Source organism: Pan troglodytes, chromosome 9, assembly GCF_028858775.2.
Source record: "Pan troglodytes isolate AG18354 chromosome 9, NHGRI_mPanTro3-v2.0_pri, whole genome shotgun sequence".
Lineage (NCBI taxonomy): Eukaryota > Metazoa > Chordata > Mammalia > Primates > Hominidae > Pan > Pan troglodytes.
This window is the reverse complement of record NC_072407.2, coordinates 34,394,263-34,415,961: the sequence shown is the minus strand read 5'-3', so window position 1 is coordinate 34,415,961 and position 21,699 is coordinate 34,394,263. Positions and strand designations below refer to the sequence as shown.

The 21,699-nt window shown below is 39.2% G+C and overlaps 1 protein-coding gene across 1 annotated transcript in view; it reads left to right on the top strand.

The window, feature by feature from the left end:
• Window positions 1-16,281, top strand: part of MPPED2 (metallophosphoesterase domain containing 2) — a 202,159-nt gene extending 185,878 nt beyond the window's left edge. Inside the window, exon 6 of the mRNA XM_016920605.4 lies at window positions 12,238-16,281. Within this exon, the coding sequence (XP_016776094.1) occupies window positions 12,238-12,305 (68 nt within the window). The 3' untranslated portion in view covers window positions 12,306-16,281. The remainder of the gene's footprint in view (window positions 1-12,237) is intronic.
• The last annotated feature ends 5,418 nt before the right edge of the window (window positions 16,282-21,699 follow it).

Sequence of the window (21,699 nt, the reverse complement as noted above, 5' to 3'; positions counted from 1 at the left end):
ATCACTTGAGCTCAGGAATTCTAGACCAGCCTGGGCAACCTGGCAAGACCTTGTCTCTACTAAAAATCAAAAAAATTAGCTGAGGGTCATGGCATGCACCTGTAGTCCCAGCTACTCAGGAGGCTGAGGCAAGAAGATTGAAGATTGCTTGAGCCTGGTAGGTTGAGGCTGCAGTGAGCCATGATTGTGCCACTGCACTCCTGGCTGGGTGACAGAGCAAGATGCTATATCTAAAAAAAAAAAAAAAAAAAAAAGTTTGATGATATGTATTGGAAAAAGAAATGAATGGTAAGTAATTGATCTTGAATGATGTAGTTTGGAGTACATGTCTATAAGCCAGAGAAGTCTGGCTAATGTTAAATTTTGGGAATTAAAGTTTCAGTCCTTTTAAACTTTTCACTCTTTGGATGATGTCTCATGACAGGTTAATGAGTGCATGCTCTAGTCTTCAAAGATTTAGGACATGTCTGGCTAATATTAACACTGACATCTGTAAAGTAATATTGGAATGGACATCCAAATAATAAAGAATGGCTAGGGCCTTGATCATCCTAAAGCTTTGGACACTTCCTAGACTTTCCTACCTACAGTTTTAGGGTATTTTCCTTTTCATTCCATTAAGGCACTTAAAATACTCTCCATAGGGCCAGGTGCAGTGGTCCACATTTGTAATCCCAAAGCTTTGGGAGGCAGGAGTGGGAGGATTGCTTGAGGCCAGGAGTTCAAGACCAGCCTGGGCAACATAGCAAAACCCCCATCTCTAAAAAGAAATATATTTTTTTATTAGCTGGATGTGGTGACAGGAACCTGTAGTCCTAGCTACTCAGGAGGCTGATTAGGAGGCTGATGCAGGAGCTTGAGGTTACAGTGAATTGATTGTGCCACTCTACTCTAGCCTGGATGACAGAGCAAGATCCTATCTCTAAGAATTTAAAAAGTAATATGCTGTATAACCCTGATCTCTCGACTGCCATAAAATCTTTCTCGCATCTAAAAAAAAGTTAAAAATAAATAAATAGACTCTCCACAAATACTTATCTCTAATTACAGTGAAAGATGTTACTACAAGCTTAATACTTTAAATGTTTTAAATACAGTGTTGAGGTTTCGGTCTGTCTTTGTTGTCAGACTGGTATTTTTTTAAAAAGTATATATGGATACAAACATGTTAAAAAGTTTAAATATATACATATCCTTGTAATATATATATTTCTCCCAATATGTTTTATCTATTCTGTTTAAACAAAATCTTAAAGGTTAGAGTTTATGACCTTAATTTGTTATCTGCAGTTTATAAACTTTAGCTGGTAATTCAACCTATTTCTATGAATTTATTTACTGAGACTCTACATGAATGAGGTCTTCGCTACAAAGGAAACCTTTCTAATCTTCACCCATTGTCCATTTACACATGAGTAAATATGTTAATCTGTTCATAAAAGGATAAAATAATTCTGAAGATAAATGCAAAATGACTTTTACAAAGACACAAAACAGTACATTACGTTCTACTCTGTGTGATGCCTGCCAACATTCCAGAGGACAGAGTATTGATAAAATACCAATTTAAAGGATTAGAAGAAATGATTTCTCGAATCAAGAATTCCATTTCTCTGTGATGGGAGTCTTAATTCTACAGGAAAGGAGAAACATATGTTTTTTTCTTACCTTTGTAATTTGGCAATTCTTAGGCTAATAAATTAGAGTAAGTGGTTTGTCTGAGACATGGAGAAAATTGGATGCAGCATGAAAAATTAACAACAGTGTTAATGAGAAAATGGTTGACTTATAAGTCCTGTGCTTGAATTTAGTATGCAAGGTGATTAGGTCTTCACAATGTTGTTTATTAAAAAAAAAGTATTGGATCTTTTTTTAATGTTTCCATATCCTGCCAAGGTCAAAGAGGACAATATCTGTTTTGTCACATTATGTTTTCATGTAATGGTGGTTGGTTTAATGAAATTGTTGTAGAAGAGCTGGCCGCCAGGGTATATCAGACTTGTGTGTGTCACTTTTGGAGCATCTTTCACAAACAATTAGCTCCTTATAAGATGTATGATCGTCCTCACATTCATCACGTATGTCCCATGCCTCTCAAATAAAAAACCATTTATAACCATTATCGTCACCCAAAATTAACCTGGGCCCAACTGAAGAGAAGGAAGTCAAGTTTTCAGTTTTTGGTTGGCAAGTTAACTCTTTCAAGTCTGATACATACCATTTCATGCTCCTTACTGGATGGACTTTGGCATATTTGTACTTCCAAAGAGTTTTCTTCTGATATTAAGGAAAGTTTAAAAGCTTTCTCTTGGCTGGGTGATGTTTGATTGCAAGGAACTAAAACTTACTCCAATTTGATCAATAAAAGAGAGGTTTGTTATAGGATACAGACATAATAAATTTCAAGAAACAAGAAGCCCAGAGAGGGAAAGAACCAAGAATCTTCAGGCAACTTAGTAGCCTCATGTAATCTCAGTAGTTGTTCATGGACCTTCTATCTGATTCTTAGTAAAAAATCATCTGACCGTCTGATCAGCTTAGTAAAAAAATCATCTGATCAGCTTTCTTCTAGTGAATGAATGGTACCCCCAGGTCATGTGTTCACCCCTGATCTAATTAACGGTAACCCCAGTAAGGTGAGATCTAAAGCTACCCCTTTATGGGAATGAGTGGGGTAGGTAGAGTTTGGGTCAGAGTAGTGTGTTAATGAGGACAAGTTTTGAGGGTGAATCTCATAAACATTATTCATTATTCATTATTCTTATCCACAGTCCCAAACAATTTCAGCCCTATCACTTAGTAACTCATTAGCATTACTGTGGAGATTGGCTGAAAGAATATGTGTGAATTGAGGCAAATTTAACTGTGCTATGGAAGAAGAAAAAGCTGTGATAATTCATAGCCCTTGAGGTACTGATAGGAATCATTAGTACCATGTTTATCTGCAAGGATAATGACTTAATACCAAATCTCCATCCCAGTTTCTTTTGTTTCCTACAAATTGGAGAAATGAATTGGTCAAAGTCAAGGAAGGAATTGGTCAAGCTAAGAGATCTTGCAAGATGTTTGGTCTACATTAAAGACCCATAATAGACTGATTTTTAATTACAAGGTTAAGTCAGTTCACAGGGTACATGGTTGAAAAAATGAACCTCAGATGATGATAATGGTGGTAAACAGCTTTCATTTTTAGTATCATATTTTTAACATGGGATTTGTTAAAACAGCAGGACAAGACTCTACTGCCCACTAGCTAGTGAGGTGTTTATTGATCAAATTACTTAATCTCTTGGAGCCTCTGTTTCTTCATCATTAAAATGGGAGTGATAAGTGTACTGATCTTACAGGATTGTTGAAAGAAGTCAGTGAGAAAACAAATGTAAATTGCTTAGCATGGTACCTGACACATGTGAGCTACTACTATCAAGCATTTATATAGACCTTTTATGAATGTCAGTGGTTGTTTTATGACTTATCTTCCTTGAATCTCAGAACAATCCCATGAACTTAGAGCAGTCAGTGAAACAGTTAAGTCAATGTTATAGTTTGTATCGCCAAAATTAGGTAATTGAGTCCTAATGATTACGAAGTCAACGAATATCAACCAAATGTAACAGCAAAATAAATACATTATTGAATATGTAAGAACTACAGTATGCTTACCACCTGTGTACTCCATATGAAATTTACTAGAGGAGTTGCTCTAGAAAACTTATAACAAGATCCAAAGTGAAAAACAAACTAGCATACAAGAAATAGTGGCTGATAAGTATGACTCAGAAAATGGAAAAGAAGGTAGAAAAGGAAGAGGATCCATTTGAGAAACTTAGAAATTTCTCTTTTAAGAGTTTAACTTCTATACTTCTCTTAATTACATTAGTTTATTTTACAGTAAATAATATTTTCTGAATCACAACCCACAATATTGTTGGTTTTTAATGTTACAATTTACATACAAAGCACTAAAACTGAATTACACTTACAGAACAGAATATAAGCCTTGAAAATGTGATGATAACAATATACCTAACAAAAATTAGGGGTGACATATAGGAATAAAGAAGAGAGATAGAAGATTGGGCATATTAGTGGTCTTGTCTTTCTTTGCAGGGAATCACTAGTTACTACCTAATTTGATATATCCAGAAATTGAGGCATAAACATACCGTGTAAATTTTAATTGCTGCTAAAGTAGTTGCCCCAGGATTGGGACAAGAAATGGAAGAATTTTACTTTCCCTTTCTATTTTTCTACACTTTATGAATTCTAGTTTGCATGTGTATGCATTACTATTTTAATTTTTAAAAATAAACTGAAAAAAGAGCATTCAAACTCATGGTTCAAATGGAGATAATTCTATTCAGGCACCTAAATTGAAATTATAGGAAAAAAAGAGTGGAAGCTGATCAGATGTAGGAAGGTGTGACTATGAGCTTGCAAGTAAACCTGGGTTTTCCTTCATTAAATTTGGTTTCCTTCTCTTTCTCCTTGTTTCATTGAGCTGAAATATGGAATTAGAAGGCACATATTCCAGACCAGTTCTGCAACACAAACTACCAACAACTTTCAAGACTTAAATGTACAGCAACCATAAAATGTATAGTTATGTCTAAGCGTAAGAAATAAGCAGTCTAGAGGGTAAGAAATTTAAGAAAAACTGCAGGTATATACAGGCAGCTGCTAAAGGCTGGAGTGGGAATATTTTTAGCAGTGGATATTTGCTGCCATTGAATGCTTAAATCAGTGCAGGTGGGGCATTCAAAAGGCTTCTGAGGGGTCAAGTTGCTCCAGATGTTTTGCAAGGTTATATTGTCCATGAATGAATGATTTTGCTTTATGTCTCTGCACAGGGGAGTCAGAGGACAGTGTTCCTTTCTTAGTCCCCAAGGATTCTCATCTGTTGTGAATAGCAAAAGCCCAAGGTAGGAGGATGGATCAGAGATCTGAAATCCAGAGCCTTGCTGGAATGCGTTGTCCTTAAAAGCAAGCATCTCAGTATGATAAATACGATCTCCTCAAGCCCGTTAGGGAATGGAAATTTAAGAACCGGTTAGGTCAAAGATCAGGAAATCTATGACGATTATCTGCGGTTACAGTGTAGAGTGTTTGAGGATGGTTTAAGCCAAAGAGTCCAGTGCCTGTAAATCTTGAGAGTGATATTAATACCTCCGTGAACGTGTGTGTACAACGTTTCTGAAAAGATTGATTGCAAAGGCCAGTTCCCAGGAAAGACAAGCAGGTAATTGGCATTTAATTAATGAGAATAAGTTATATTAAATTAAAGACTTATAATCCTTGATTATTTATCTTCCTGTAGCCAGTGTGACAATCTACTCTTAGATTATTAACTCACCACTGTATTTTTAAGAGGCCAAACTAAGCCGTCTGTTCAGACTGTATAAATAGGAATATGTTTGCATCTCAACCATGGGAACAAAATATCCTTTGGGAACTCATGAGAGGCTTCTTTCTAATATAAATGATTTTTGAAAAATTGAATCCATGCAGAGCATCCAAGGTATTCTTAGGTCTACTCCATACCCCCAGAATCCAGAAGAGTTGACATGAACCATTGTGTAGTAGGAAGGTTGTGAACTTGAGGGTCAGCCTGACCTGACCTAGGATTGAGTCCTAACTCTGGCTTATATTAACTAAGTAGGCTTGGGTATGTTATTAAAATTATCTAAGGTTCAGTTATCTTATCTTCAAAAATGAGAAAATAGTACTGACCTGGAATATACTATTTTAAAAACTAAATGATACTGTAAATCCCCATGGTCCATTAGCTATCACATAGTACTCAATAAAAGCTTATTTTTCTCTTCACATTCTCCTTCTCCTTTTGTAGCACAGGATGATAGTGGTTAGAAAATTATTCAGAAACAAAGTTGGAGGCTTCATGCTACTTGAACAATTATGATAAATACACATTAATCAAGATACTATGGTACTGGTGAAGGGATAAACACATACTACAGTGGAGTAGAATAGAAATTCCAGAAATAAAGCCACACAAGTATGACGAATTGATTTTTGAAAAAGGTGCAAAGACAATTCAAAGAAGAAAGTCCAGTCTTTTAAAGAAATGGTGTTGAACAAGTTAACTTCACATGCAGAAAAAAGTAAGTTGTCTCAAAAGGGATTATCTAAATGTAAAGCATAAATCTATATTCTTTTTATTTTTTTATTTTTATTTTTTTATTTTTTTTATTTTTTATTTTTTAATTATACTTTAAGTTTTAGGGTACATGTGCACATTGGGCAGGTTAGTTACATATGTATACATGTGCCATGCTGGTGCGCTGCACCCACTAACGCGTCATCTAGCATTAGGTATATCTCCCAATGCTATCCCTCCCCCCTCCCCCCACCCCACTAATCTAGAAAACAGGAGAAAATATTCATAACTTGGAATGAGGTAGAGTTCTTACATATGACACCAATAATATAATACCTGATAGAAAAAAATTTGTAAGTTGAACTTCATTGAAATTTAAAACTTGCTCTGTCAAGTATGCTATTTAAAAAATAAAAATACAAATTACAGAGTGGGAGAAAATATTTTCACATCACATATCAAACAAAGATCTTGTAGCTAGAATATATAAAGAAGTCTTAAAATTCAACCAAATTAAAAATGGGTAAAAAGTTGAATAACCAAAGAGGATCTGTGGATGGCAAATAAGCATAAGAAAAGATTTCCGACCTTATTAGCTACTAAGAAAATGCAAATTAAAACCACAATGAGATAACATTACATCCCTATTAAAATGGCCATTTTAAAAAAAGCCTGATAATATCAAGTGCTGACAAGGATGCAGAGCAACTGGAATCCCCATGCATTACTTATAGAAATGAAAAATGGTAGAGCCTCCTGGAACACAACTTAGCAGTTTCTCATGAATTTAAAGATACATTTACAGATGATCTAGCAATCTCACTTCTGAATATTTACCCTAGAGAGATGGTGACTCATGTTCACTCAAAAACCTGCATACAAATGCTTATAGTATCTCTACTTATAATCACCAAAAACTGAAACAATCCAAATATCCTTCAGCAGGTGAAGGGATGAACAAACAGTTACACATCCATAAAGTGGAATACTACTTGGTAATAAAAAGGAACAAACTATTGGTACACACAACAGCCTGGATGAATCACAAAGACATTATGCTGAGTGAAAGAAGACAGTCTCAAAAGATATATTCCACTTGTATGATATTCTGAAGAAAACAAAACTATACTGATCAGTGGTTGCCAGGGGTTAGGATGGGGGCAAAGCATGACTACAAAAGAGCAGCACAGGGGAGTTTTTGGGGCTGACAAAATTGTTTTGTATCCCGATTGTGGTAGTGGCTACATAAATCTATACTGTGTTAAAACTCAGAACTGCACACCAAAAACAAGTCAGATTAACTGTACATTAACTTTAAAAACAGGATAAAATTAAACATATTTTAAAAAATGATCCCACCAAGAAGCCATTCTAACTTATGATAAACAAGGCATAACACCCCAGAACTCTGGGAGCCCTTAAATATAATGTATTTGTTTATTATTTATTGGGCAAATGTTTATTGAGCACTACCTATGTGTTCACATTGTTTTAGGCACAGAGGATGAAGTTCTAAACGTAACAAAAACTCCTGGGAGGTTACATTATAATAAATAATAACTATATACTATGTCAGATGGTATACATACTCAGGTAAGCAGGATAGGAAATTGCAGGAGGTTGTGCCAAACCATCCCTGAACAGAGCTGATTTGGTTTGAGATAAAGGGAAGGGAATTTTCTATGGAAAATCTCTTACCCAAGGCCAAGATGGAACTCTGGTCTGAAAATCCTATGAGTTGGAGGCATGCTTTAGGCCTGGATGATAAAGCCAAAGTCATCTAAAGACCACAGAGACTGTCCAGGATGTAGTGAGAGCAGAGATAGGGTTGTCTATTAGGAAGGACACAGAGGGTGGGACACTGGCTGTGGGCTTCCAGTGATGTCCTGAGTACCCAGCAGGTGTGGTGGAGAGGCAAGACTCTGACCCACATGACTCATAGTTAATTTGAGAAAGAGAAACAACTGTAGATGAGAGGTGATCTCCAGATTGGGCACAAATTGAAGGTTCCCAAATACAAGGAGTGAATGTTCAGGGAAGTAGTGGCTGGGAAGAACCCTAGGATGGAAAGAGGCCAGCAAGAGGAACAGAGGGAAGACTAGAACCAAGCTGACAAAATGCCAGGACCCAAGCATAGAAGGCAAGATACCGGATAAAGTGTTTGGAAAGAAGCTAGTGGACACACTTTGCCTTAAACCCTGAGCACATTTTAAAATAGGCACTTCTTCCTCAGATATTGCTGCTTCCTTCCTCCTGGTTCAGTGACTGCTCCTTGAGTCTATCTTGGAGGTGAGCAAACCTTAAGTGGGGAGCATGAACACTCTCTCCCATCTGTCTATCCATTACTATCTCACGCTCCTGAGCTCCAGCTCAGGGAAATCCAAGGGAACCCGTCCCCTTTAAGAACCAGTGGCTTGCAGGGACTGGCTTCCTGCCAGGGTAGAAAAGTAGAGCAGGAGACATTTAAAGCCCTGTTTGAAAACTGTCATTTTTCCAACGACCTCAGATGGGGTGATTAATCAAGAAGCAATTCCGGAGAGAAGCCATCTTCTTTACCTGCTTAAATCTCCCAGGTTAAGTTGTATTTTAAGCCCTGGCTTATTTTTAGACAAGTTTGTTGCTATTGCCTAACCCTATGTTAAAGTAATTATTGTCTGCAAAGGTCACACAGAGTTCAGTGGAACTGGAAAACTCACAGCCTTTAGTATTAATGGGGTGAGCAGCCTGTTCAGGGCCTTTTCCTTAAAGAGACAGACCGGTGAGAACAGTCAACAAGGACAAAAAAGTATTTGACATTTCAAGAGAGAGAAGGCTTATTCTTTTTGTGGCTTCTGGCAAAGACCCCAAAATCAAACAAAGAAACCATTAGAGGGGAGTCAATCGCTATCTTCTACATGCCAGTGCTCAAAAAATGTTGTTGAATTTGTTATTTGAACTCAAGTGGGAAGTTAGAAATTCAAAGTGGAAGGAAGAGAAATACTATAGTTTGAACACCTACCATACACCAGGTGCTTTACATAATTACCTTAATTCTCACATCTACTTCTTTGAAGTAGTTATATGTACTACTATTATATGTACCATTGCAGATGAGGAAACTGAGGCTTAGAGAGGTAATTTGCTCTGGATTACACACTTTGTAACTGGCAGAGCCAGGATTAGCATCCAGGTTGGTGTGACTAGAAAATGCAGACCCTTTTCATGTGACTTCCTGAATCACATTAATTTAAAGCCTAATGTTGGGGCTTTAGATGTGAAGGTAACTGGGGAGGTTGAATTTTTCCATTTTTTAATTGATATTTGATTCTATAAATATATATTATGAAATTCATTTCAAACAACACTTTTCAGTTTGGCTTCTATGTTGATTGGAAAATAATGAGAACTAATAGTTAAGACTTAATAAATGCCAGACATTGAAGCAAAATGACATGATCTTATTGAATCCACACATGTACACATATGATTAAACATTTAGAAACATACACAATCATTCCATTTTACAGAGAAGAAAATTGAGGCTTAGAGAATTCTTGTTCATATATCATAGACAATATGTGGTAGAGCCAGGATGCGAACCCAAGCATTTTTATGTGAGAGCCCACTATCCCACCAACTGTTTCATTCAGAGACCATGGCTTCTACTGCCTGCCCCATCAACTGATAACGTTAGGTACCTGGCCCAGATTTCCTCAATGAGGAACCTGAGGGCTGGTCTACAATCACGTCCAAAGTACAGAGTGTATGAGCAGTGCAAGACAAAGACTGAAATGACCACACCAAAGAGCAGTTAGCCTTTGTCTTTTAGGCCATTCAGCAAAAAAGCTGCTGAGCTTCCCTCCAGAGGGAAGCCACTTTATAAAGGGAGTTGGGGCCCAAAGCCACTGGGCCTGCAGTTCAAAATCAATTCCCTAGCTTCTTTGAAGCCCCTAGACAGTTCCATCTCTTCACTTCTGGGATCTGCAATCCATCTGTGGCCTGGTTGTGGTACGTTGTTTAATGGCTGCAAATTTCTTCCATTCCAGGATCCAGGCCCCTGTGCACTATAATTTTGCCACTTCTCCTGTCGGGGACTAGAGTCTATTTCTCCACACCTTTGAATCTGGGCTGGTGGTGTGACTTGCTTTGATCAGTTCACTTCCATCGTCTTTGAATGCTGCCCTGAGACCACCATACAAAGAAACTGGTCTCATTGACTAGAAGATAAGAGGCCCCATGGAAGGAAGGGAGGTGCCTTAGCCAACAGGTAGCACCACTGCCAAACATGTGAGAGGGGCAGCCATCTCAACCTTTGGGCCCAGCTAACCTTATAGCTGAATGCAGCTGCCAGGCAAAACTGGCACAGCAACCTCGGAGCCAAACCAAAGGATCCTGAAAGATATAACAATAAGTTGTTGTTTTAAGCCACTAGGTTTTGGGGTACTTTGTTACACAGCAAAGGCTAACTGAAACAGTCTTTCTTTGAAGTTCAGAGCAGCATAAGGGTGCACTCTTGGTTGACATATTTCAGCGCCTGCCACAGGGCAATCAATGGCAGTGATATATTCTCCAGACTCCGGCCTCCATTACCATAAACTCCTCCAGGGACCAAAGGATGGTTACAGAGCTTTTTTATACTTTGGCCAACATAAGTGGACACCCAGACTATTAGGCTGTCAACATTTGAGGCCTAGAAAAAGTACTGTAACTTTTACTTAAAGAGACAGACCAGTGAGAACAGTCAATAAGGACAAAAACACATTTGACATTTCAAGAGAGTGGAGGCTTACTATTTTTGTGGCTTCTGGCAAAGACCCCAAAGTCAGACAAAGAAACTGTTAGAGGGGAGTCAATCACTATCTTCTACATGCCAGTGCTCAAAAAGTGTTGTTGAATTTGTTATTTGAACTCAAGTGGGAAGTTAGAAGTTCATATTTCTGGCATATTTTAAAAGAAAGCTGAGAATCAAAATTAGTAAATATGTAATTGAATATCTGTGAAATGTAAGAAATGCCAGTTAGATGCCTGCATTTCAACACTTACATACTAAATATATTTAATGTGGACTGTTATTCTTGAATAGATGATATAAGAGGCTTTTTTCCTAAAAGGCAGGTGATCTGGGGCCCATGAAGATATTGAGTAGCTGTGGGTATTTTGTGTGTTGATGGACTTGGGAACTCTGTGTATTTGACCATTAACTTGTACTCTGATGCCCCAAATTATTGCTGTGTTATGTTATCTGGTCTTTAGGGAGAACATTAGCTGTGAGGTTCCAAAAACTAAGGGCTCCCTATCTACCTGAGTCAGTTTCTGAAAAGGCTAACACCTGCCTCAGCCTCTCAGAGACTCCTTGATCCAGAGTCAAGGCAACCAAATTGGGCAGAGTGACAATAGAAAAGTAACAACATATTTTCTAGAGAAGCAGAAGATTGTGGTGGCACAGTGTATGATAGGATATGTAAATGAAGCCATTCAGGATTATTACATTTTTCATTGGTTAACTGAGAATTAGTTTAAACCTAAATCCTACCTGAGGAAAGGAAGCAGGGAGTCCCTGAATTTCTGCCCATCAGAATCATAACCACCAGCACACATTTTATGAAAACATAGAAGCAAAAGCTGGCATTGCAGCTTAGCAGGAGGACCACAAACAATTCCTATTTCATATTAACCCTCAGTGAATAGACAATCCCCAGGGCATCATTTTCAAATATAAGGGTTGGCCACTTTTGCCTGAGTGGAGTTCTTAGTTTGGTTCTGCGGGTGACCACACACACTATGTTCCACCTCATATCCTATCTTTTGTAGTTGGGAATGTACCCAACCTCAGTCAAGGCTCCCGAATTCAGTCTAAGCTGTCAAAAGGCTCTGCTGGAGGAAGAGGTCAGCCTTCATCGCTAGAGGCCACTAAACTCATTAATCACTTTTGCAAGGCAACTGCTTTGTGGAGGGGCCTTGTTAAAAGCCAAGATTGCTCTGAACTTAATCTAACACAGTTGGTCCTCTAGAGAGGTGCTGAGGGGTTGTTTATGAGAATGGGAAGGTAATCAAGACACCATCAGAGAGAAAACTGAATAATTTAGGTCATGTTCATCTCTCTCTCTCTCTCCCTCTCTCTTTCTCTCTCTCCCCTTTAGTAAACCCTGTGAGCATCTCCAAGGCACTGAGGACAAAAATATGTTCTCTGCCTTCAAAAACTTCTTAGTCTAGAGGAAACTGGCATAGACACAATTAATTGATGATCTGATGAATTAGCATTGTGTGAGCTACAATCCTGGCATGAATCAAGAACTAGAGAGGCACACAGGAAGGAAGGAAGATGCCTCTCCTTGGTGAAGACAAAGAAGGCATGAGGAGGAGGGGACAGGGAAGCTCACCTGGTGGACAACAGGCAAGACTGCGGAGGAGGGCTCTGCTGGAAGAGGAAACAGACTGGGGAGGTGGGGCCAGTGCATAAAGGGCCACTGCAGGAAGGGGTTGTAGGAGAAAAGGAAAGACAGATCAGTCACTGATGACCCCCTCCACCCCAGGTCTGCAGACAGAGCTGATTCCTTCTCTAAGCCTCGGCATCCCCTACCGACAAACAGTCCCTCCTGCTCCTTCTCTCCCAAGTCCTCTAAACAGCTTCATGCCCAAACCACAGAGAGAACATTCTCAGGCCTAAGGCAGGCCTTCCCAGCACAGAATGTTTGGAGCCCTCTGTGGGAGAGCGGCTGGCCCCCTTAACTGTCCCCCTTCCCTCCGGGAGCCAAGGCAGGCACTGTGCACCTGCCTCTGAATTGTGTGCGGCAGTTGCCGGCCTGGAGCTGAGTGACACAGCAGGTGCCTCCAGCCTGAAGACAATTCCATATTTCAATGGAGCGTCGCCACCAAAGCTTATTATCTAGGGCAATAAAGTTTAGGATTAGTGGGATTCAGGATGATTGTGTGATTCTCCACAAAGCTTATCTTCTAATAGACCAGCTGCTTTATTAGGCCGCCCCCACCCGCACCAGGGCCTTCCCAAAGCATCCCAAGTCCCAGGCAGCCGAGGGGGGCCTTGAAGGCGGCAGTGGTAGACAGCTGGGGGTATCATATCACCCTCAGTCTCCATCTGCGATTATTAAATTACGGGCGGCTTCCAGCTGGGCACACCCCAGCTCCCACCTTCCTCCTACAAAGCCAGCATCATCGTCAGGCATCTGCCAAGGACACGATGTGGCTGCCTCTCCCCTGCTGATCCCTACTCTTGAACTCTAAAAGGGCCAGGTCTGGGTATTTACTTGCTATTAGGGCTGTCACTGTCACAGTGTGGAATGCAGTGGAGTGGAGGCCTGGAGAGAGGGGGGGACCATGGAAATTTCTGTTGCAAATGGGGCTTTGCTGGGACTGTTCACTATAAACAAAAAAAGAAGATGGAATCATGCACCACAGAACCTCAAAGAAGCTGGCATGCTTACCAAGCTCCCACATATTTCTCCCAAAATGAAATTCATTAACCGTTGAGTGTTCTAGGGACCACCTCCACATGCTCCCTGATCCCATTGCTCAGTTCCTTTTCTGATGGGAGCAGAGCATGGGATGGTGTCTCTCCAACCCCGTGTGGTCAGCAGCACTGAGGCCACTCTCTTTTCCTATCCCTCCCTGACAGTCTCCTTTATCCTCAGCCCCTGACAGACTATCTGTTCAGAGTAGGAATTTATCAATAAGTATTGATAAGCATGCTGAAAGGAATATGGGGGACTGGGAATATGCCTGAAACATAATGAATGTTTCAAAGAAATGAAACGTTCTGAAAATGGAATTTTCAAAGATTCTGACAAGCACACAGCATCTGCTTGCGGATTTTAGGAAAACTTAGTCATAGAATTATTCAGAGTTCACATTTCAGCCATGGGGATGTTGTGTGCCTGTTGACAGCAGAGGTCCCTGTAGACGTTTGTTTTTTACTGTGTCTATGTGTCATTCACTAAAGAGAGAGTGGCTTAGATGCTCAGAGTAATTAATTGTAGTATTGAGATAATAGTGGCTTTGAAATCCAGCTGTGCTTATATGCGTGCACGCTGTGCAGTTAGATGCTCCCAGGTTCAGATCTGCTTCCATCACTACTAACTATGTGGCCTTGTTTTCTGATCTGCAAGCCATGGATTGTAATGCTTACTTTGCGGGACTGTGGTAAATGTTAGGCATATATGAAGCAAGTGCAATGCCCAACATTTGGCAGATGCTTAATAAGTGTTGGCTATTATTATTACTACTACTACTATTGCTTTTGCTATTGCTATTATGTGTGACCTGTATAATAATCCTACTAATATGAGTGAAGGCAAGAATCATGGACTATGCACCTAGCATAATCAGGAGGGTTTGACTGTTGTGAATGAATTCAAGGGCAGGACAAGCAGCAACAAGAGTTACTGAAGTTCATCTGATTTGAGTTCTGTTCATTCATTTATTTGGGATCCAAATTCTGAACCCCAACTCTGTGCTAGACACTGTTCTAGGTGCTGGGAAAACAGACATGTGTTAGTCTGTTTTTGCTGCCATAAAGGAATCCCTGAGACTGGGTATTTTATAAAGAAAAGAGGTTTGTTTAAATCACAGTTCTGCAAGCCTAACACCTGGTGGAAGCTGCCAAGGCTTACAGCTTATAGCCTCTCAAGCAGCACCCTAATCTATACCTTGAGCCAAGACTGGAATTGGAGCTGCCACGATGCAGGAAGCAGTGTCCCAAGGATGTGCAGAGCAGTGGGGTCCTGAATGTGGCCCCCCAAACCATTCTTTTCTCCTAGGCCTCTGGGCCTGTGATGGGGGGGTGGCCTTGAAAATCTCTGAAATGCCTTCAAGGCCTTTTTCCCATTGTCTTGGTTATTAGCACTTGGCTCCCCTTTAGCCATGCTAATCTGTCTAGCAAGTGGTTGCTCCACACCCTGCTCATATTTCGCTCCTGAAAATGTCCTTTCCTTCTTCACCACACAACCAGTTTGTGAATTTTCCAAACTTTTATGCTCTGCTTCCCTTTTAATTATCAATTTCCCAGCCTCAGATATTCCTTTATAGTAATGCAAATGGACTAACAGAAGCAATGAATAAGAAGGGGTCCTGGCCCCTCTACAACTCATCTTCTATTGAGAAAGAAAGAAGAAAAAATGAAAATAAGTTAAAAAAACCTCAAATTTTGATAAACCCTATGAAGAAAATAAGAAATGGGATAGAAGTTAGTTGGCATGGCAGGGTGGAGTGGGTGAGTGACATTAAGGAGGGTGACTACAGAGAAACTTTCTGATAAAAAACCCAGTAAGTAAAGGTCTAAGTGATGTGGATGAGGCACCCACATGAAGACCTGGGAGAAAAGTGTTCAGGCAGAGAATATAGCAGGTACAGAGCTTTTTGTATAAGAAGGTAGCAAAAAGGCCAGTATTGCCAGAGAATAGAGGAGGTAAGGAGAAAGATAGGGGATGAGGCAGGTGCTAACTCATCAACATCCTTGCAGGCCTTGATGAGAGTTAAGATTTCATTATAATTGCAATAAGAAGACAGTGGAAGGTTTTTTGGGGGGGTGGGGGTGGTCAATGACATGATTGGATTGATATGTTGGAAAAGCCCATCTGGCGACTGTGTTCAGTAACAGTGCACTTGCATGAAGATCCCTCACAGCAGCAGACAACACAAATGCCCCCTCCCACCCATCATGAAAATTTGGAAAGCCAAGCCAATAGGAAACTGAAGCTACAAAGACCCAGCCCCTAGAAAGCAATATAAACAAGACCAGAAAAAGCATGTGTTCAGGACAAGTTCACATTGAAGTAAAACCATATTGACATTGATTGCATTCCCTACCTGCTTAGAGGTTTTGCTTCACCTAAACTAGTACCTTGAGAATCTGTAAAAGCTTACAATTTGAGAAAAGCAAGAGATGACACCTGATTATCCTTTGAATTGGCTTCCATGTCTGTGGCTGTTTTCCCTAATTCCTGTCCCTTACACACACGTTACAAAACGTTGTCTCAATTCTTTGCTTTTAAAGGATTTGACTTTAACAAATTCACATTGGGCATTTGCTTAGTAGGAAAGGAAATAATGACTCTCACCCCCTATGTTATAAAACTTTTAGGAGTATTATACACAGGCACATACAGGGCACACTGGTATGGCTTGTCATTTTGTGACAAATTCTTGTCAGTTTGTGGTCTGGTGGAAAGCATATGGAATTAGCAATCAAGAAAGGTGAGATTTAGTTCTGGCTCTGCTTCTAACTAGCAATGCAATCTTGGACAAGGGATTTATTCTTTCAAGTCTCAGTTTCATCTTGTCATATGGACATAGAGTGATACTTCCTTTAAAAAGAACCTGGGTATCCTGGCCAGGCGTGGTGGCTCACGCCTCCCAGCACTTTGGGAGGCCGAGGCGGGTGGATCACAAGGTCAGGAGATCGAGACCATCATGGCCAACATGGTGAAACCCCGTCTCTACTAAAAATACAAAAATTAGTTGGGCGTCGTAGTCTCAGCTACTCGGGAGACTGAGGCAGGAGAATTGCTTGAACCCTGGAGGCGGAGGTAGCAGTGAGCTCCGAGGTCGTGCCACTGAACTCCAGCCTGGCAACAGAACGAGACTCTGTCTAAAAAAAAGAAAAAAGAACTTGGGTATCCTAAACATGGTTGAGAATCAAATGCAATTAAAAAAAATCCTCCTCAAAGACCAAACTAGATATTATTCAATCCACATTTTAAAATTTCCTAACAGTACTAATAGGAATGGTCCTCTCTCCATACCTGCTTTGTCATACTTTATACATGTTGCTAACAAACTTGGTTATTGATTCCTGAACTCACTACATAACATTACAGAGTAGAAGCAGATTCAAAGTGAGAAAGATTCTTGTGCACTAACATCAAGAAAACAAGATTACATGTCTCTGTGTATTGGGAGTGTCTTTGTTTTTTGTAATCAGCATGATATCTAGCATGTAATAGGCACTCAATGTAGATGTTTGCTGAAATAAAATTGATGCTATCAATTGTCACTTTTTTTTCAAGGCAGAAAACTCAAGGATTCAAATAGAATTAAATGAATGTCTAGGTCAGTTACGGCAAGGGCAAGGAAACTGAAATGGCTTGTTTCCTAAAATCATGGTAGTAAAATACACAACCAAGTATTAATCTTGGACCCCAAAGAAATAGATTATGGACAATATGCTCTATTTTAAAAGGCAAGGAAGCCTTTTATATGTCTCAGCAATAAACTCATTTAGATTTTTAAAACGTGAACTGTCAATTATCCAGAAAATAGAGCTATCTAGAATAAATTATTGTTTATTTATACAGAAATATTTATGATCACATACTCTACACTGGGAAAAACAGACATGGCATAAACAGACAAAATCCCTTGCCCTCATAAAATCCACATTCAATTGGTATAGTTAGAAACTAAGCAAGTAAACATGGAAATGCATAAGAAATTTACCTCAGAATCTTGGTGACTGAGGGTGTCATTTAATAAAACCTCATAAGTCCATCTGAGGAATAATTAGAAAATTAAATGTAAATGTGTTTCAAAGTTAAATGCACTCTAAAGATGTAAAGGTTTATTAAGTAATAAAATTTATAAAGAAAACTGTCAGTTACTCATGTTCTTCTGATTTACTATGTATCATTTGTGCAAAAGTAATTGTGGTTTTTGCCATTACACCGATTTGAAAAATAAAGTAAGTGAAAAAATCAAATTGCAGGAGTATGTAGTATAGTATACATATATATAGTATGACTTCACTCTTGATTATGTATTGAACATCTCTTCAAGGGCTCTCGCTTAAAAAAACGCATATAATGTTTTATTTTATTTTATAAGGGACTTGTATTGCTATTGTAATCTAAGTGTTTCTAATGCAAAAAAGTAGTCAATGGAATGTTCATGGGCCTCCATAAATAGGCATGTGTGTGTTCAAAAGAATCAGAACGTGTGTAAGATGGCAGCCATTAAACATGAAAAGTCTGCTGTATCCAGCTTGGGTAATGAGGTAGAGAGAAAAATTCATCAAGATGAACTTGGAGATAATTCCTTTAGCACAGAAGGCAGAAACGTTAATTGATGGATGTGATGCCCACGCAGGACAACACATTTAGCTCCCGAACATGACAGCTTCAGTTGGCCAAAGTAAAAATAAAATGAAATGAAATGAAAGCCTCCTGAATTGAGGTATTGGGGAAGAAGAGAGAGATGACTTTATTGGATACCAAACATCTATTTTTCGTTCATACAAGAAGCTAAATCTAATTGGGAAATATCATAGTCATGATCCTTGGGACAAAAATCAGGACAGGATCGCCCTTTTTTCTTCCTTCCTTTGTATCTTTTAAAAACTATTATTATTAAATAATTCAGGCCAGGCACAGTGGCTCATGCCTGTAATCCCAGTGCTTTGGGAGGTTGAGGCAGGAGGATTGCTTGAGGCCAGGAGTTCAAGACCAGCCTGGGCAACATAGTGAGAGCTCCTCTCTACAAAAAAAAAAAAAAAGAGTGATAGCCAGGAGTGGCGGTACGTGCCTTTAGTCCAAGCTACTTGGGAGGCTTAGGCAAGAGTATCGCTTGAGAATGAGAGTTCAGGGTTATCGTGAGTTATTATTGTGCCACTGCACTCCAGCCTTGGTGACAGAATAAGACCTCGTATCTGAAAAAAAATTAATGAATTTAAATAAATAAATAACTTCACTCAAGGTGAAGTATAAAAAGAAAAAAGGAAGTTATCTTTTCATGAGAAGCTATTTCCCTTAGAAAAAGCTACAAAAATCTATGCTTGTGTTTTCTTAGGTGGATGACTTGAGAAACATGGTCATGATTTTAAAGATCATAGTCAAGGTGAATAAATCTTACACTGAACTCACCCTGAGCCTCACATTACTACAGAAGAAAACAAATCTTCCTGATCCTGACAAATCCAAATTGAAGACTGCCTGCCTAGACAAATCCCAGCTTATCAATCAGGCGGCTGGGAGGAAGCTAATCCAAGCGCTGGACCCCTGTGCCCCAGCCTGCCTGGCATTCACTGCTCTCTCTTTTGCTCTATGCTTCTCTCCTCTGAGTACACAAGTTATTCAAATGGTGTGCCCATTTTAGACCAACAGACAACCCAAACAACTGGAAAAAAAAAAAAAAACAACAGGCAGAGGTGAGAAGAATGCTTACAGTGTTTATGAACAAAATTCAAGATGTTTTCCTCCCAACAATTTGCATTTGCTTGGAGCAAAAGAAACTGAACCTAAAGATAAAAGGGAGGCAGAGGCTTGAAGCTAAACAGAGCTGGGTTTAAGCTCTGACTCGGCTCTGTGCTAGCTGTGCAACATTGGGAAGTTACTTCATCTCCTCTGGCCTCAGCTTTCTCTTCTGTGTATTGGAGATAATCATACCTACCTGGGCATTATGTGAAGATTAAGTGAGAAAATGCAAGTCAAGGGTTTGGCACAGCTTGTCACATAGTGAGCACTCAATGTTTGAAAGTATTATTACTGAGAGAAAAGCAGTTCAATTCTGAGTTGGGATTCTGAAGGAAATTTGTATAATTGACCAAAAAACATCTTGGAATATGAGATTGTTCCAGAATGGCATGGGTAGGAATGTAAAAATGGGTAGTTTTGTCCCTATTGCTAAATCATAGTTACACAGATGTACTGAAAGCTTTAGGTGAATTATATAATTTCTCTGGGTTTGGATATCATTGTCTTTAAACAGATAATATTTATACCTAATCCTAATGAACTCAGAGATCATGTAGCTTTGTTTTAGAGTAAAGTCACATATCATAAGCACTGATTTCAACAGCCCAAAAGTTGTTGAAAAGATATCCTCATTTTTTCTGGAATCCTGCAGACTTTATAGAGGATTTAATACTTGGTTTACAGCAATATTAAATCAACCTTTGCACTTTCCCATCCACTTAATTTACTCCCTGCAGCTGCTCCAAAGACTCTCCCTTCAAATACTATGAAAAACTAAACCCATCCTCCACCACCATCTCCATGTCATTCTTCCACTCTTTACCCCTCTCTTCTATCAGCATCTTATTAATTATCTCAATGTTTGGCCTCTCTCCCAGCAAGAAAGAATCCTTCTCCTTTGAAAGGGAGGAATACAAGGAAAGATTAGGTGGCTATTACAGATGTCTCTTTGTTGGGCTAGAAGTCTATGAACATTAAAAATGTTTATGCTCTCATAGCTGCCTCATAAGGTTGTTATGATTAAATGAGATAATGTATGTAGAATTTAAGCAAAGTGCTTGAACATAGCAAGTGCTCAATAAATTGTATTTTTTATTACTATTACCTTTGGGCTGATGATGGTCCATGCTCGGCAGATAGTATAAATTAGTAGAAGAAACAAGCAACAAAGTTAGAATGCAGAGACCAGAGTTCAACCGTGTTCATAGATATTGATCTTATGATCCTTATATTTGACATCTTATCCGTCTATACTATTGTACCTACTTGCTCCTTCTTGTCTTAGCGGACTTCCTTAGAAATGACCCTTTGTTTTCCTGGGGAATCAATCAGGGTTTTAACTGCCCTGGTCCTCCCTGTTGGTACTATCTAATTGTGACCCTTATCCTGGAATTCACAATATTTTACATTATATCAGCATATGTTAATAAAGATCTTTAGCCGTGAGTACTCATTCATGATAGGCTCTGGATTATCCTGATGTAGGAATAAGGAATATTTCCTACCAAATCATTTGGCTAGCCTCCTGATAATCTAAACTTCAGTTTTCCATGTTTAGCTGAGTAAGTAGTACAGGAAGTTCCAGGTTACTGCAATCTTAACTAGTATCCTCAAATAATGAGGTGCTGATTATTTTCTGCTTGCAGGCAAACTTCAGAATAAACAAGTAGAATGTTTATTTATCTGCCGTGCTTTCCTCTGAGCATTTTCTGGTAATATTCTTGGGAACTGGTCTCATAGTAACTGATACACTTGGTTGGAGATACTCCCACCCCTTGCCTACACACATACTTTTAAAAATCAAGCTTCAATTTTGGTAAAAGTTTATTGATATTGTCCAGCTCTGACAGCCCCAGTGCTACTACAAGAGCTGTTCAGAGGTGAAATGGACTTAGTAATGCCTTCAACTTTCATTACTCAGCCAGATTGTGGAGTCTATCAATAATCCCAGCATTGACAGTCAGGTGAATTAATTGGTACATTTGACAAGGACAGCTATTACCCTATGTTGTTCTGACAGCTGGTTTTGATATCAGGAATTTGTCAACCTCCCCTTAACGGGAGCAATGGGAGGGATGGTTGAGTGAATCAAGAGAGGACATTCAGAATTTTCTTCCCACCCTCAGCAGCTGCAGCTAGCCCTCCTCCTAAATACAATTGCTGACATTCTTAACCTGAGCGTCCTAGCACGTGACAGACTTCCACAGTACAACCATCTATACCAAATGGGGCTGAAAAAATAATAATAAAAAAACAGAAAAGTTGGTAAAGTTATTAACACCAAACTGGGAATGTTTTAGTAATGATTTTAGTGAGCTTCAGAGACTAGCTATACTCACCGTACTCTACTTTCTTGGATTCATTCATCTGACATGAGTGGGTTTTTCATTTCCATCACTAGAT